Source organism: Bombyx mandarina, chromosome 24 (genome assembly GCF_030267445.1).
Source record: "Bombyx mandarina strain Sakado chromosome 24, ASM3026744v2".
NCBI lineage: Eukaryota > Metazoa > Arthropoda > Insecta > Lepidoptera > Bombycidae > Bombyx > Bombyx mandarina.
In genome coordinates, this window is record NC_143230.1 from 11162148 (window position 1) to 11177415 (window position 15268).

General features: G+C 37.9%; 1 protein-coding gene across 1 annotated transcript in view; it reads left to right on the forward strand.

Annotated features, from left to right (window-relative positions):
• Nucleotides 1-215: 215 nt before the first annotated feature.
• LOC114248447 (AT-rich interactive domain-containing protein 5B) overlaps nucleotides 216-15268 on the forward strand; it is an 85397-nt gene continuing 70344 nt past the window's right edge. Inside the window, exon 1 of the mRNA XM_028181686.2 lies at nucleotides 216-912. Within this exon, the coding sequence (XP_028037487.2) occupies nucleotides 892-912 (21 nt within the window). The 5' untranslated portion in view covers nucleotides 216-891. The remainder of the gene's footprint in view (nucleotides 913-15268) is intronic.

Here is a 15268-nt window from a genome sequence, read left to right on the forward strand (position 1 = left end):
ATTTTACTTTTAGTTAATCATTAGATAAATATCTAGATCAAATAAATCCATTGTAGAAGAATAGTTGTGTCATCGAGGACACATTAATTATCATCGTAGATTAATTACGAAATGTTTGTTTTTAATTTTAATAATTATTATAAAAAAAATAATTGTTTAGGTTCGTACAACCCTGAGTCGCTCAGCGTGTGAGCGGGTGAGAACTATAGTCCAACACACAGACACGTAGCGAACGCGAAACGAAATGGCTGTGTTTCTGTCAACGCGGACGTCTAACGCGCGCGTATTTTGACTTATTCTAATAAAACGTACGCCATGTTGTTTTTATTGTGTAAATTTTTTTACAAAAATTTTAATTATTTCGTAACAAAATAATTTGTCTAGTGATAATCGTTTTCTGTGCGACACCTTTGTGTTTGCGTGTGTTTAAAAAACGTGTTCATATATATATATACGCGGACGTGTGTGTGACATTTTGTAATATGGCTGTAGTAGTGACGGTTTTCGATTTTGTGTGAAATAATTATTTATCAAACGTCGATTGAGTGTGTGCCTATTGAGCAATCATCTCGATTAGAAAACCGTTATCGGTCGTTCGTTTTTGTATTATTTTATTATTTTTAAATCCATTTTAAACACTTAACATCCAATGATCGTAATAATTGTTCATAAAAATAAAACACAAAAATAATTTTAGAACACCGTGAATCGTGCAACCAAAAATAACCGAAGAAGATTCAGTGTTGTGTGTTAAATGTTTATATTTAGTGAAAATGTCTACGTTGAAAGTTAAAATGAGAATGCAAATGCAATTGTCGTAAAAATAGAGAGATAAATGTTTTGTTTTCACGAACGTTATTGTTTGGAATATTAGTTGACCGGGAAATAAAAATGGACAAACCTTTTTTTCGGGTGAGTTTCGAGTTCTTAATTATCTCCGCTCTGTTTTGGCCATATTCCGTTCGTGTTTTGTTTTTTTCGCCATGGGAAGCTGTTGCCGCGTTTTAATTATGTAATTTAAATTCTGGTTATTCATTTAAAGCATACATAATTAGCGCATAATTAATTACCGTAATAAAATCTTCATAGATAAACTCGCTTAAGTAGTACTGAATAATTGATTGTCATCAAATATATTTAATAATATGTAACTTTAAAAGTAATTCAATTGATTTGTTAGTAGAATGACGCCGCCATTTTTACGTTTTAGTAAAAAATCCAATTAGTAGGTAATTATTACAAGTAATGAACAATTTTATTTAAAAAAAATATACATACATACTTCAATAAAAATAAATATAGTTAATGATGAATTTTTAATTCATCTTGAATTTATAACGATGTAAAAGTAAATAAATAATTATTATCGATTTCTACAATACATTCAGCTGTAACTTTGCAGTAGGTAGGTAAACGATATTGATTTTAACCGACTTCAAAAGTAGAAAGATCAACGATGAATGTTTTGTTTTTAATTACGCCAATCGTATTCTGGATCATTTACAATAATCATACAAACCGTCAGTTGGTTTTTTTTTTTTTAATTATTTATACTATGTAATTTATGCATTCATAGTTATTTGATTTTTGTTTCCTCGTGTCTCGTCGCTAACACAAAGCTCTGATGAGTAATAACCTTGGCTTGTAATACGAGCTATATAATATTCATTGGAACATATGAATAAATGTTTTGTTAAAAAAAAACTTAATGCATATAAGTAATTATTGTTTTTTTTATAATTCCAAAAAGGCTATCTCGCCATGACGTATTCGATTTCAGAACGTACTTAGGCATAGAAAAAAAATTGTAAACTTTTTTTTTTAATAATTAATTTAACGTAATGCCTTTGCATTTGGCACTTAATCATCAAACGTCAATATTTCGGGGCCGAAGTTCGACTTCTACTTGGGACTTGTTGCGATTGTACGGTTTTTTTATTAAACGCCAATATTCCGGGGCCGAAGTTCGACTTCTACGTGAAAATTGTTGCGATTATACTTTTTTTTTCATCGAACGTCAACATTTCGGGGCCGAAGTCCGACTTCTACGTGAAACTTGTTGCGATTGTACAGTTTTTTTTATCAAACGTCAATATTCCGGGGCCGAAGTTCGACTTCTACGTGAGACTTAGTAACCGCGTGGGGCTAGTTGGTGAGCTCATGGCGCTCAAACCGGGCGTGTTGCTAACACTGGCCCTAGCAAGAGCCGTGCTTCGCAGAATCTACCACCGGATCGGAAACGCGACCCCCTGAGAAGGTCCGGCGAGAAACTCAGCGGGCTGGCCGCGATTGTACAGAGCAGCCGCTCAAGAGGAAATGCGATTGACGACGTATTCAAAAAGCGTTCCAAAAATTATATTGCTATTTCTGTCTTTCTTCCACGTGTCTTCTCGGAGAGGAAACGAAAGAGACAGACAGATACTGCTCGTTCCTACCGTTTGCTACTCGAAAACTGGACCGATTTATTTAAGTTCTATCAAAAGACAGATTAAATATTAATACGTGAAGCAAAAACTTTGTGCACATTTTTACGATTATTGCGCGGACGGGGAAGTATGAAATTTCCCACACCTAAAGATAATATAGAGAAGGAGTGCAGAATGTAATTTTTTTTTTTATTATTCCAAAAAATATACATAGACTACAATGTATTTGACATAACACATATAATATACTTACTCTTTGTTTATTGTCAAATTTTTGTTATTGTTGAAAGTCGGTGGTTTTGAGAATAGATTAATATTGTTTTTTTTTTGGCGACAACGCGATGAGTGAAGTTGTGTGATTTGTTTTATTTTGTCTATCTAGTGTTTCTTCGGGTTTAAATGTATAATAATGGTGGTGTATTAACTGTTTAATATCTGTGAAAGTGCACAAATGTGGGAAAATGAAACAAAGTCGCTGGACGTAACTTCTAGGGATCCTCCAAAAAGTCCTCTGAAAAAATCTTAGTAAATGAGCACCATTTTACTGTGATTATATTTCATCCCATTTAATTTTATTTAATTTCATCCCAGTTGATTAATGTCTCAAATTAATCATCTTCATTTTATTTCACTCCTTAATATAATTTTTCATAAAAATATGAATAAAAATTAAAATAAGACATGACTTAAAGGTCTCAGTTACCAGGTCATAAAATCTCTTAAAAAACAAAGATTAATATTGCTTATCGTTAATATTATTTGTCTATAGTGTAGTCTTGGCGTAATCTGTGATTATAGAGGTATAATAAATAGTCTTTGACAATAGAACCTTATTAATGTTCAAACTTAAATTTCAATTAGTTATGTTTGAATTTCGACTACTGTGCGACCACTAAAAATCCAACGAAACATGATTTTATTGAGGTAAAGTCATTTTCTAAGCGGGAATGCGTTTAGTATAGGCTAAACTTTACCTGGAACTCCCCTTAAGTCCAAAAGTCACTAACATTTATCTACTTACTGATAAGTGCCGGGTAACTCTTAGTCCTTTCAAAGTGTTTTTGTCTCTTTCGATCGCGTTTACAGCCGAATGTCAGCGAATGAGACAACGCGATATAGCTATTTGTATGCTTAATTGTGTGAGGCTGTTTGAGACTTAGTAGGTGATCGATAAATTATTATTATAAAAAAAAGTTACAAAATTTTAAATTTTGAATTTCGAACTGTCACTAAGAATTCAATTTAGTTGTCAGCTTCGACCAATAATATTGCATTGAGCATTGAAATGTAATACCAAGAACTACATCTAGTCCCTCAATACAATAAGCACGAAATTTTAAACAAAATGATTTTAACCTTATACATTAGTCTTTATGTATCATTTTAGAATAAATATTTTTGTACTGATGACTTTTTATTTTCAAGTGACATTTTAAATTTATTTCATAAAATCCTTTCTCTGATGAAACGATCTAAATAAATATATTTTGCAATGGTAATTAAACTTTATGTTTAAGCATTAAGGTTTATAATAAACTGAAGTCGTTAACATTATGAATCTTTTTTTCTAAGAAATGAAGATGTTTTCGTGTCTGCAAACGTGGCCACTCGAGCGTCTTATTTTTGTTCCTGATCCTTTATCTAGTACTATTATTGATCGAAGGTTGTCAGTGTGTAAATTTTGAATTTCGAACAGTTTTCAAAAATTTGACTGTCATTATTAGTTAGCACGCCAATGGAAAATCTAAGTGACATAATTTGTTATCAATACTTTTTTTTTTTTACTTATTACAAATATGTTTTTTTTTTTAATGCCTTTGTAGGCAGACGAGCATACGGCCCACCTGATGGTGAGTGGTTACCGTCGCCCATGGACTTCAGCAATGCCAAGGGCAGAGCCAAGCCGCTGCCTATGTATATATAATCTACTATGGGCACAGAAATATTATACTTTTACATTATCGCTTTGCCTTCTTTTGTTTCTTAATGTATGTTTTTTTTTTTATTGCTTAGATGTTTGGACGAGCTCACAGCCCACCTGGTGTTAAGTGGTCACTGGAGCCCATAGACATCTACAACATAAATGCGCCACCCACCTTGAGATATAAGTTCTAAGGTCTCAGTAGAGTTACAACGACTGCCCCACCCTTCAAACCGAAACACATTACTGCTTCACGGCAGAAATAGGCGGGGCGGTGGTATAATAGCCGGCAAACTTCTTGAACATTTGTTGACGTAGTGGGGGTAAGTTTGCGCATGGTACACTCACGTGCAAAAACATTATTTACTCTGCGTCATAATGAATAAAATTATTAAAATCAACATATGTATTTTTTTATATATTTATTAGAACATCAACAAAAAATGTAGGTTAATAGTTGTAAGAATTTAATCTTGGGGTAAAATAGATATTCCTTCTATTAAGTCAAAACTAGAGCTGTTGCCAGGTCTTGGTTCAGTTGAAGCGAAGCTGGTTTTTGTTTTTTTTTTTTCGTTATCATAATCTTGACCATCATCATCATCACTGTTTTCATCACCCGAGTCGCTATCATCGTGATTAGTCAACATAGGGCTCATCGGTGTAGTTTACAACTCGGTCGATTCGGTCTTCTTTTTTGTCTATAATTAATTATTTTTTGAAGATATTCGATTCGTAGTAATCGAATGTTACTTTTTTCAATTACCAGCTTCCGATTATTTTCTGTTCTTTTTTTCCATCTAAAGCCTAGCTCTTTCATAATACGTCGTAAGCTTCATTCCGAGCCATTAAAATTTATATCTTCTTTAAAATTTTCGAAGCCTTTCTACGGTACGGAGTTTCGCTGCTTGTTATGTAGTTATTATGATTACATCTTTTTATTACAGATTGAACGAAACTATCCATTCTTTCTTTAACGTAACTTTCTTCTTTCCTGATCTTTTCTTACCCGGAGTCCGAAACACGGCGAGCAAGCCAGAGCCTTTAGCTTCGTTAATAATGCACCTAACAGTCCTCACTGATGGTTTTGTTACTTCCGAAGTCTGTTTTAATTTTTCCATATCATTCTTCCCCTGTTTTATAATGAAGCAATATACGTCGTACACAATTTTTCTACCCTTTCTTTTGAATACTACACCGGTTTGTCGCGGCATAGAGTATGTTTATAAAAAATCAACAAACACTCAACAAATAGCAATGGCAACAAAGTTCACAAGCAATTATAACAAATAACTTAACGATTAATAACGATAGACTTTAATAATATAATAACTTTCCACTGTACGCAAGCGTACTTTTGGGAGCAAGCGGAATGAGGGCGCGGTGCGGGACGCAAGGTTCGACTGATCTACCAATAACGCGCTCGATACGATTTCCCCTGCCGTCACGCCTCACCCTCACCACCAAAGTGATCTAAAATTCGGTTCTGCGCAGTCAAGGTCATTTGCTCAAGATGTTTGCCGGTTACTATACCTACCCGCGCGGACTCACAAGAGGTCCTACCACCAGTGAAAGGTCGCTTTAAGGTCTCTTTGAAAAAATATATTGAAAGAATTGAAATTCAACTAAAAAATGAAAAGTAAATAATAGTTTAAAAAAACTAACAAAATACGCTTTCATAGAAAATCCAAGTTAAAAATAGAAAATAAATTTTAATAAATTTGAATTAAAAATAGTGTAAGAAAAAATCATTTTATTGTAAAAAAAAGAGTAGGGTGCACGGTATCAGTAGTTATAAATATTTTATGAACAGATATGAGTACAAGGGTTATTTCGATAATATCCTGAAAAGCAACCCACGCTTTTTTTTACAATAAAATTTTTTCTTTCACTATTTTTAAATCAAATTAATTAAAATTTATTTTCTATTTTTTTAGTTGAATTTAATTTTTTTCAATTTTTTTTTTAAATATTGAATTGTATTGGTCCTTAACAAGTATACCAAATTAATCGAGTTAATCCGACGTTTTGAAGGGGGTCATAATCATGTTCAAAGATTCCGTTACATACTAACACACATACATACGTCTGAAGCTAATAAAAGCGTATTAAAAAGATTCATTCCCAGTATCATTCGGATTCGTCTTTGCCAGAGTCTACTAGATATACCGGCGTCTTAATGAGATCATTGAAGAGAGAAATCGATATGATTACTTGAGTGCACGGTGTTGGCCACCGGTGACCTACACGGCGCTCGACGTGTTAATTAATCTATACTAATCTATACTAATATTATAAAGAGGAAAGATTTGTTTGTTTGTTTGTTTGTTTGTTTCGAATAGGCTCCGAAACTACTGGACCGATTTGAAAAATTATTTTTCCATTAGAAGCCGACATTGTCCCTGATGAACATAGGCTACTTTTTAAAAAAAAAAAATTTTTATTTTTATTTCATGTGTGTTTCCGAAGCGAAGCGAGGGCGGGTCGCTAGTAATATTATAAAGCTGAAGAGTTTGTTTGTTTGAACGCGCTAATCTCAGGAACTACTGGTCCGATTTGAAAAATTCTTTCAGTGTCAGATAGCCCATTTATCGAGGAAGCCTATAGGCTATATAACATCACGCTAAGACCAGTGCAAGCGGCGCACCAATAAAGAATGTTTCAAAATCGGGGTATTTTTCCCTTTTGAGAGCTTCCGCTGCGTGCGCTTTAAAGTTTCGCTAAAATAATGTATGACAGAATTGTTCCCCTTTAAAAGATCTAAAAAAAAGTCTGCGACCACCATATCTCTATATGTTAAGGTTGGCTTACTATAACGTTTTTTATGCTAACCAAATTTGTTCTAAAATAAAGCATTATTTGTGAAGTATTCCACGCGGACGAAGTCGCGGGCATAAGCTAGTATAAAACAATGCCAACGCAGCGCATCGAATAAGACTAAATTCGCAATCCACATAACGTCTATTAGATTTAGAATACGCGATACGCTATTTATAAAATATATCCACCCTGTCCCGTACAGAGGCGGGGAGTGATTAGCGAACGCCATCGCGATCGCGGTCATAGCGATGACGAACGAATCGCTTGGGATCGTACTTTTTGTTTTTCTACCTAAGCTGATGGTCTAGAGAGGCTATTTCAGCGTAACCTTAACTAGTAGGTGAGCTCGCGGGGCTCAAACCTGACGACGTTGCTAACACTGACCCTAGCAAGAGCCGTGCTTCGCACCTGATAATCACCTAATTACCGCCACGCAGCTTGAGATATAAGTTCTAAGGTCTCAGTATAGTTACAACGGCTGCCCCACCCTTCAAGCCGAAACGCATTGCTGCTTCACGGCAGACTTACGAGAGAATTAAAAACAATATTATAATTAGTGTTGGAAGAAGGAAACGCTTTTATTCATTTTCCTGGCCACCTCAAGATACCTCTAAGAAATAGACGCAACACCGACGCTCCGCACTTCATACGCGTCAGTAGAGAGTCGATATATCGACGATTCGCGATCAAAGTATCAAGACAATAGTCAGGGGCTGAACGCGATCGCTATTCCGATCTCCTCCGACGATAAGTGGCGCGGTTATAAAACTCTTCATTCGCCCAAATGTTATACAGCTCGATTGTTTAGTTAAAATAACTGTAACGGTTCGAAAACGATAGGTTGCGGGTTCGCGACGGCCATGTGTTTTATTTTAGACTTAGCCGACCTCTGGAAATGAGGGTACACGGGTGTTAAGTGTTAAATGAATCTTAAAAAAGGGTGCGTGTACTTATGTACGCGCGTAAGAAGTTATATTTTTTTTTTAATTTTTTTTTTTTTAATATGAAATAATTAATTATAAATATTTAAGGTTAATAATTTAATAATATTTAGTATGTTATTTTGTCATTTATATTACTAAATAATACATACGGATAGTTAACCTCAATTGTATTGAAACACTTGTGGGCAACTTCATTTCTGTTAATTTTGTGTCACGGTGCGCGCGCATCGTTAAATTTCACTCTCATAAATTTTTCATAACGCGCCTAAAGAAGTATAACTTCAAAAAAAGTATGTGTGTGTGTGTGTGCAATTCACACACGGTAGAATAGAAACTTATAAAAAAGATATAGGTATACTGACTATCCCACTACACAGGAGCATACATATGGACAATGTTTAGTAGAAGATAGTGGGGATGCCACGAAGAGTCGCACAAAGAGGAGACCGAGAACGTCTAATGTATTCTATCTCATTCTCTCGCCGGCTGAATCCTATACATTTTTGTGTTTTTGTCTCTATGGACTTATTTTTCCGTTTCATCGAGTTTCTAAAGACGTTTCACTTCAAAAAAAATTTTTCTGTCATCCTCTGTTCTCTTCGTAGCGTGACTTTTTGGCGGGAACGCGAGGAGTGAAGTTGTGTGATTTGTTTTATTTTGTCTATTTAGTGTTTCTTCGGGTTTAAATGTGTAATAACGGTGGTTTATTAACAATTTAGTATCAGCTGTTAAAGTGCACGAATGTGGGAAAATGAAACAAAGCCGCTGAACGTAACTTCTCGGGATTCTCCAAAAAGTCCACTGATAAAGTCTCAATAAATGACCACCATTTTACTGAGATTATATTTCAACCGATATCATCTCATTTCACGTCATGCCATGTTTCATGTTAATCAACTTCATTTCATTTCTTAATATAATTTTTCATATAAAAAATGTTTTCTTAAAAAAATTTTTTTTTTTTTTTTTATTGCTTAGGTGGATGGACGAGCTCACAGCCCACCTGGTGTTAAGTGGTTACTGGAGCCCATAGACATCTACAACGTAAATGCGCCACCCACCTCGAGATATAAGTTCTAAGGTCTCAGTATAGTTACAACGGCTACCCCACCCTTCGAACCGAAACGCATTACTGCTTCACGGCGGAAATAGGCGGGGTGGTGGTACCTACCCGTGCGGACTCACAAGAGGTCCTACCACCAGTGATTACGCAAATTATAATTTTGCGGGTTTGGTTTTTATTACACGATGTTATTCCTTCACCGTGGAAGTCAATCGTGAACATTTGTTGAGTACGTATTTCATTAGAAAAATTGGTACCCGCCTGCGGGATTCGAACACCGGTGCATCGCTTCAACACGAATGCACCGGACGTCTTATCCTTTAGGCCGCGACGACTTTAAGACTTGACCTAAAGGTTTTAAAAATCTACGAACTTGAACTATAGTTATTAATAATTTAGCATTCTCGCTATGAGATTATCTCTCATGTAACGTCATTTAACTTATACTTTAACTTACTGGCATAAATTGAAAAAATGTGTGACGTCACATCAGGGGAGGGGGGGGTTATAAAAATGTGACAACCCGTGACAAGGACGGGGGGGGGGGTGTCAAAAGTCCTAAAATTCGTGTGACGTAATTTCTGGATGGCCTCTTATGAGAGACCCGTGATATGATGCACAGGAATTTAGAATCCGGAGAGACGATAGCCGGAGCTGAGGCGCTGAGATCAGAAAATACATGTGGTTATTTTTTACCGCCCTTGAGATGAGCATAGGGCCTACCTGATGGTGAGTGGTTACCGTCGCCCATGGACTTCAGCAATGCAAGGGGCAGAGCCAAGCCGCCCCCTACCGTTAAACCCCTCTTCGACTTCGACTAGGCTGAGCAGACGCTATAGGGTGGACGTCAGCCCACCACCACGCCCACTTCCCAGGTTTTCTTTCCTTAGAACAGATTCCTGCTTCTTGGGTCGTATTCTTCACTGCTGAGGGTCGTGACCACCCTTTTGTATCAATTTGCACGCACGATCTTTCTCCATCTATTCTTGTCTCCAGAATTTTTTTTTGTTTTTTATTGCTTAGATGTGTGGACGAGCTCACAGCCCACCTGGTGTTGAGTGGTTACTGAAGCCCATAGACATCTACAACGTAAATTCGCCACCCACCTCGAGATATAAGTTCTAAGATCTCAGTATAGTTACAACGGCAGCCCCACCCTTCAAACCGAAACGCATTACTGCTTCACGGCGGAAATAGGCAGGGCGGTGGTACTCACCCGTGCGGACTCACAAGAGGTCCCACCACCAGTAAAGAGATAAGATATGGTACTTGTATTCTATACCGACACAGACATAGTTAAAAGTATATCTTTTACTTTGCGATTGTTTCGTGTTTGTTCAGCTTTAACGAATGTAAATAATTGTAATTGAATGGTGGTATTCGTCGCGCCGCCATCTTTGTTAGGTGATGGTGGAAGTCTTAAGTGAAAGGCCGCTAGCGATGTAACAGTGTGGAGGCAAGGAGTAACGCTTTGATTTTGGTCCTAGCGAGCGTTAGGGGACTGTTACGTTCCCGATCCGGCGGACAGAATGGAAAGCAGTCGACGTCGCCCCAAACACGTCATTTCGGATCCTCCCGATCCACTAACGGTGCTTTTAGGTACCTCAAGCACCGGTCATCGCTTGCGACGAAAGGATCGACGAGTAAATTAACCCACAGACACAGCCCAGTGAGTTTCTCGCCGGATCTTCTCAGTGGGTCGCGTTTCCGATCCGGTGGCAGATTCAACGAAGCACGGCTCTTACTAGGGTTCGTGTTAGCAACGTCGTCAGGTTTGAGCCCCGTGAGCTCACCTACTAGTTAAGGTTACGCTGAAATAGCCTCTCAGGGCTATCAGCTTAGGTAGAACAAAAAAAAGGTGATTTTGGCATTTTTATTGGTCATATATTGAGAAAGCCCGAATACCCACCTAGGGTTTCACCTTCCAAGCGAGCGCTGACCTGGAAGGTTTCACCTTCCAAGCGAGCGCTGACCTGGAAAGTATCTGGCAAAAGGAAGAAAGACCGTCCCAGAACAACTTGGCGTCGCTCGGTGGAGAAGTAACTGGGCGTCTTTGGTATGGGAGGAGCTAGAACAGAGCCCAAAACCGGTATAAATGTAAGGATTTGATTCGAGCCCTACACCTCGTTCGGATTGTCGATAATCCCATTCTCACGGATCTTTTGGAACCTCTGGGTCTGCGGAGGGAATTCGGTTCTCTCTGTATTTTGTACCGTATGTTCCATGGGGAGTGCTCTGAGGAATTATTCGAGATGATACTGGCATCTCGTTTTTACCATCGCACCGCCCGCCACCGGAGTAGAGTTCATCCATACTACCTGGAGCCACTGCGGTCATCCACAGTGCGTTTCCAGAGGTCTTTTTTGCCACGTACCATCCGGCTATGGAATGAGCTCCCCTCCACGGTGTTTCCCGAGCGCTATGACATGTCCTTCTTCAAACGAGGCTTGTGGAGAGTATTAAGCGGTAGGCAGTGGCTTGGCACTGCCCCTGGCATTGCTGAAGTCCATGGGCGACGGTAACCACTCACCATCAGGTGGGCCGTATGCTCGTCTGCCTACAAGGGCAATAAAATAAAATAAAAAAAACCCAGCGGAGGGTAATAGGAAAGAAAGAAGAAGAAGAGTGTTAGGGGGTGTGTGGGCAGTGGCTCGGTTTTACCACCCATAGACACAGGCCGCTGAGTTTCTCGCCGGATTCTCTCAGTGAGTCGCGTTTCCGATCCGGTGGTAGATTCAACGAAGCATTGTTCTTGCTAGGGCCAGTTTTAGCAAACTCTCTCAGGTTGAGTCCGTGCCTATTTCTACCGTGAAGCAATAATGCGTTTTGGGAGCAGCCGTTGTAACTATACTTGAGACCTATGAACTTATACCTCAAGGTGGGTGGCGCATTTACGTTTTAGATGTCTCTTTGGGCTCCAGTAACCATTTAACACCAGGTGGCCTGTGAGCTCGTCCACACATCTAAGCAATAAAAAAAAAATCTGTCATGTATTTTCGTTATTGCCAAAACTGTTAACACGCTGTCTGGCGTGTAGGTCACCGGTGCCCTACGCGGCGCCCCGAAGTAATCGTGTCGATTTCTATTACTTTATTACACGATGTTATTCCTTCACCGTGGAAGTCAGTCGTGAACATTTGTTGAGTACGTATTTCATTAGAAAAATTGGTACCCGCCTGCGGGATTCGAACACCGGTGCATCGTTCAACACGAATGCACCGGACGTCTTATCCTTTAGGCCAAGACAACTTCACTATTAGCTTCAGACGTATGTTAGTATGTAACGGAATCTTTGAACATGATTTTAACCTCCTTCAAAACGTCGGATTAACTTGAAATTTGGCATACTTATTAAGGACCGATGACAATTGAATATTTAAGTAAAATATTGAAAAAAAATTTAATATTTTAATTCAATTATATTTAATTCAACTAAAAACTGAAAAATAAAATATAGTTTAAAAAAACTAAAATATATAATACGCTTATGTATATTAATAAATATAATACGCTTTTTTATATATAATACAACTATCAAATAGTAAATAAATTTTAATAAATTGATTTAAAAATAGTGTAAGAAAAAATGATTTTATTGCAAAAAAGCGTGGGGTGCTTTTCAGGATGTTATCAAAATAACCCTTGTACTCATATCTGTTCATAAAATATTTATAACTACTGATACCATGCACCCCACGCTTTTGTTACAATAAAATCATTTTTGTAATGAAATACGTACTCAACAAATGTTCACGATTGACTTCCATCGTGAAGGAATAACAGCGTTTAATACAAATCAAACCCTCATAATTATAATTTGCGTAATTACCGGTGGTAGGACGTATCTTCAGCCCGCACGGGTAGGTATCAACAACCCCGCCTGTTTTTGCCGTGAAGCAGTAATGCGGCCTAATGGGTAGTGCGTCGTATGTACACTATGAAATCGGAAAATGGGAATTCATGTCTCAAGGTGGATGTTATGTGGGTCAGGTTGCTGACTGACTTAAAACCAGGCGGGACAAGCGCTCAATCATCTTCTTCTTTGTCTCCCCCTTATCCCACTAGGTGGGGTCGGCACAGCGATTTTTTCTCTTCCATTCTCTTCTATCAGCCATCATCTCAACACTCACTTCTCTCTCTCTCATATCGTCATTCACACACTCCATCCATGTGTTCTTCGGTCGACCTCTTCCCCCTCTACCTTGTACTACCATTTTCATACATCTCCTAGTCACATGCATCTTCTCTCTACACATCACATGTCCACACCACGCTAACCGTCCGCTCTTTAATTTGTTGATTACCGGTGCTACTTTCACACTTCGTTCAATCAAGCGTTCAGCCATCTGAAGAAAAAAAAGATGTGTGATGTCGTGGGACACCGGATAAGAACGAAGTTCCTTATTATAAAAATATTAATTATAAGTTCTATTCGAGGTATAAAGAAAATAAAACTGGAGGTTTCGCAACAACCCACGGTCATTCGGTAACGTGCGAACTTATTGTGGTACACTTCATTCACGGTTGTTTGCATAAGAGTTAGTGTATTGCGCAAACGAACGCTCTGAGATCGTGGTCAATGAATGATAAAAAAATGTTATTTTTCTACGTTATTACAAAGTTAAGTGTACATTACTGTACTTACTGTGTACATTACTAATATAAATCTTACGTTACGGACGTCTTTTCTCGGTTAGGGTACCCCTCCGCATCGTCCCAAAAGAAACTTCGTTCCGAAAGATTAAAATTATCGATGAAACGCCGAACGTATCCCATCCCTAGCGCGTCGGTCATTCGCCTCTTCACTTGCCTTTTACGATTTTACTTGTGCGCCTAAATCTTTTTACCCGAAAGCGCAAATATATTACATTACTAGCCGAAAACGCGATCACATCTCGCTCTATTCGGTTATCTGTAATAAGAAATACTTTATTAACACTTAATAAACATCTATCTATCTATCTATCTATATACATATATAAAAATGAATTGCTGTTCGTTAGTCTCGCTAATACTCGAGAACGGCTGGACCGATTTGGCTAATTTTGGTCTTGAATTATTTGGTGAAGTCCAGAGAAGGTTTAAAAGGGAGATAAATTAATGAAAATGCTCGGAATTAAATAAAAATAACAATTTTGTTTTTCCTTTGATGTGTACATAACATACCGTCAGACGGATTCTTTTGTTTGTTTTAAGTTTATTTTATACCCAAGTTTAGGTCTTTTATTTATCGATTGAGGCACTACGAAGTCTGCCGGGTCAGCTAGTAATAAAATAAAAAATCTACACATTAATACACATTAAATACATAAATACGTGAATCAAAAAACTTTGTACCCTTTTTTTCGAAAATTGCGCGGACGGGGAAGTATGAAATTTTCGACACTTATAGAGAATATAGAGAAGGAGTGCAGAATATTACGGCCTGGCCACGGGGATCGGCGGTGCGAACAGCGAAGCGGTGGGCGAGGCGACCATTCGCGCAGCACCGTTTGCAGGCCACGGGTACTCACGTTCGCCGCCGCGACTAGTAAGGAAGTCCGACAGCGAAATGTCTATATCGAAATTATCTCGATATTGCTTACAAATTAATAGTTTTTTGGTTCAGGACCTATTATTTGGAAAAGATTGTGAAGTACATGATTTGAATAAGAATCGGAGTATACCTATAGATGGAGAATTCCACAAGAAGTACAAGAAATACTTTGAGTGGCTAGACTTCCAAATAGCTGGTCTAGCTAGTATTTCAACTATTTTTTTTTATTGCTTAGATGGGTGGACGAGCTCACAGCCCACCTTGTGTTAAGTGGTTACTGGAGCTCATAGACATCCACAACGTAAATGCGCCACCCACCTTGAGATATAAGTTCTAAGGTCTCAAGTATAGTTATAATGGCTGCCTCACCCTTCAAACCGAAACGCATTACTACTTCACGGCAGAAACAGGCAGGGTGGTGGTACCCACCCGCGCGGACTCACAAGAGGTCATACCCCCAGTAATTACGCAAATTATAATTTTGAGGGTTTCATTTTTATTACACGATGTTATTCCTTCACCGTGGAAATCAATCGTGAACATTAAAATTTGTTGAGTACG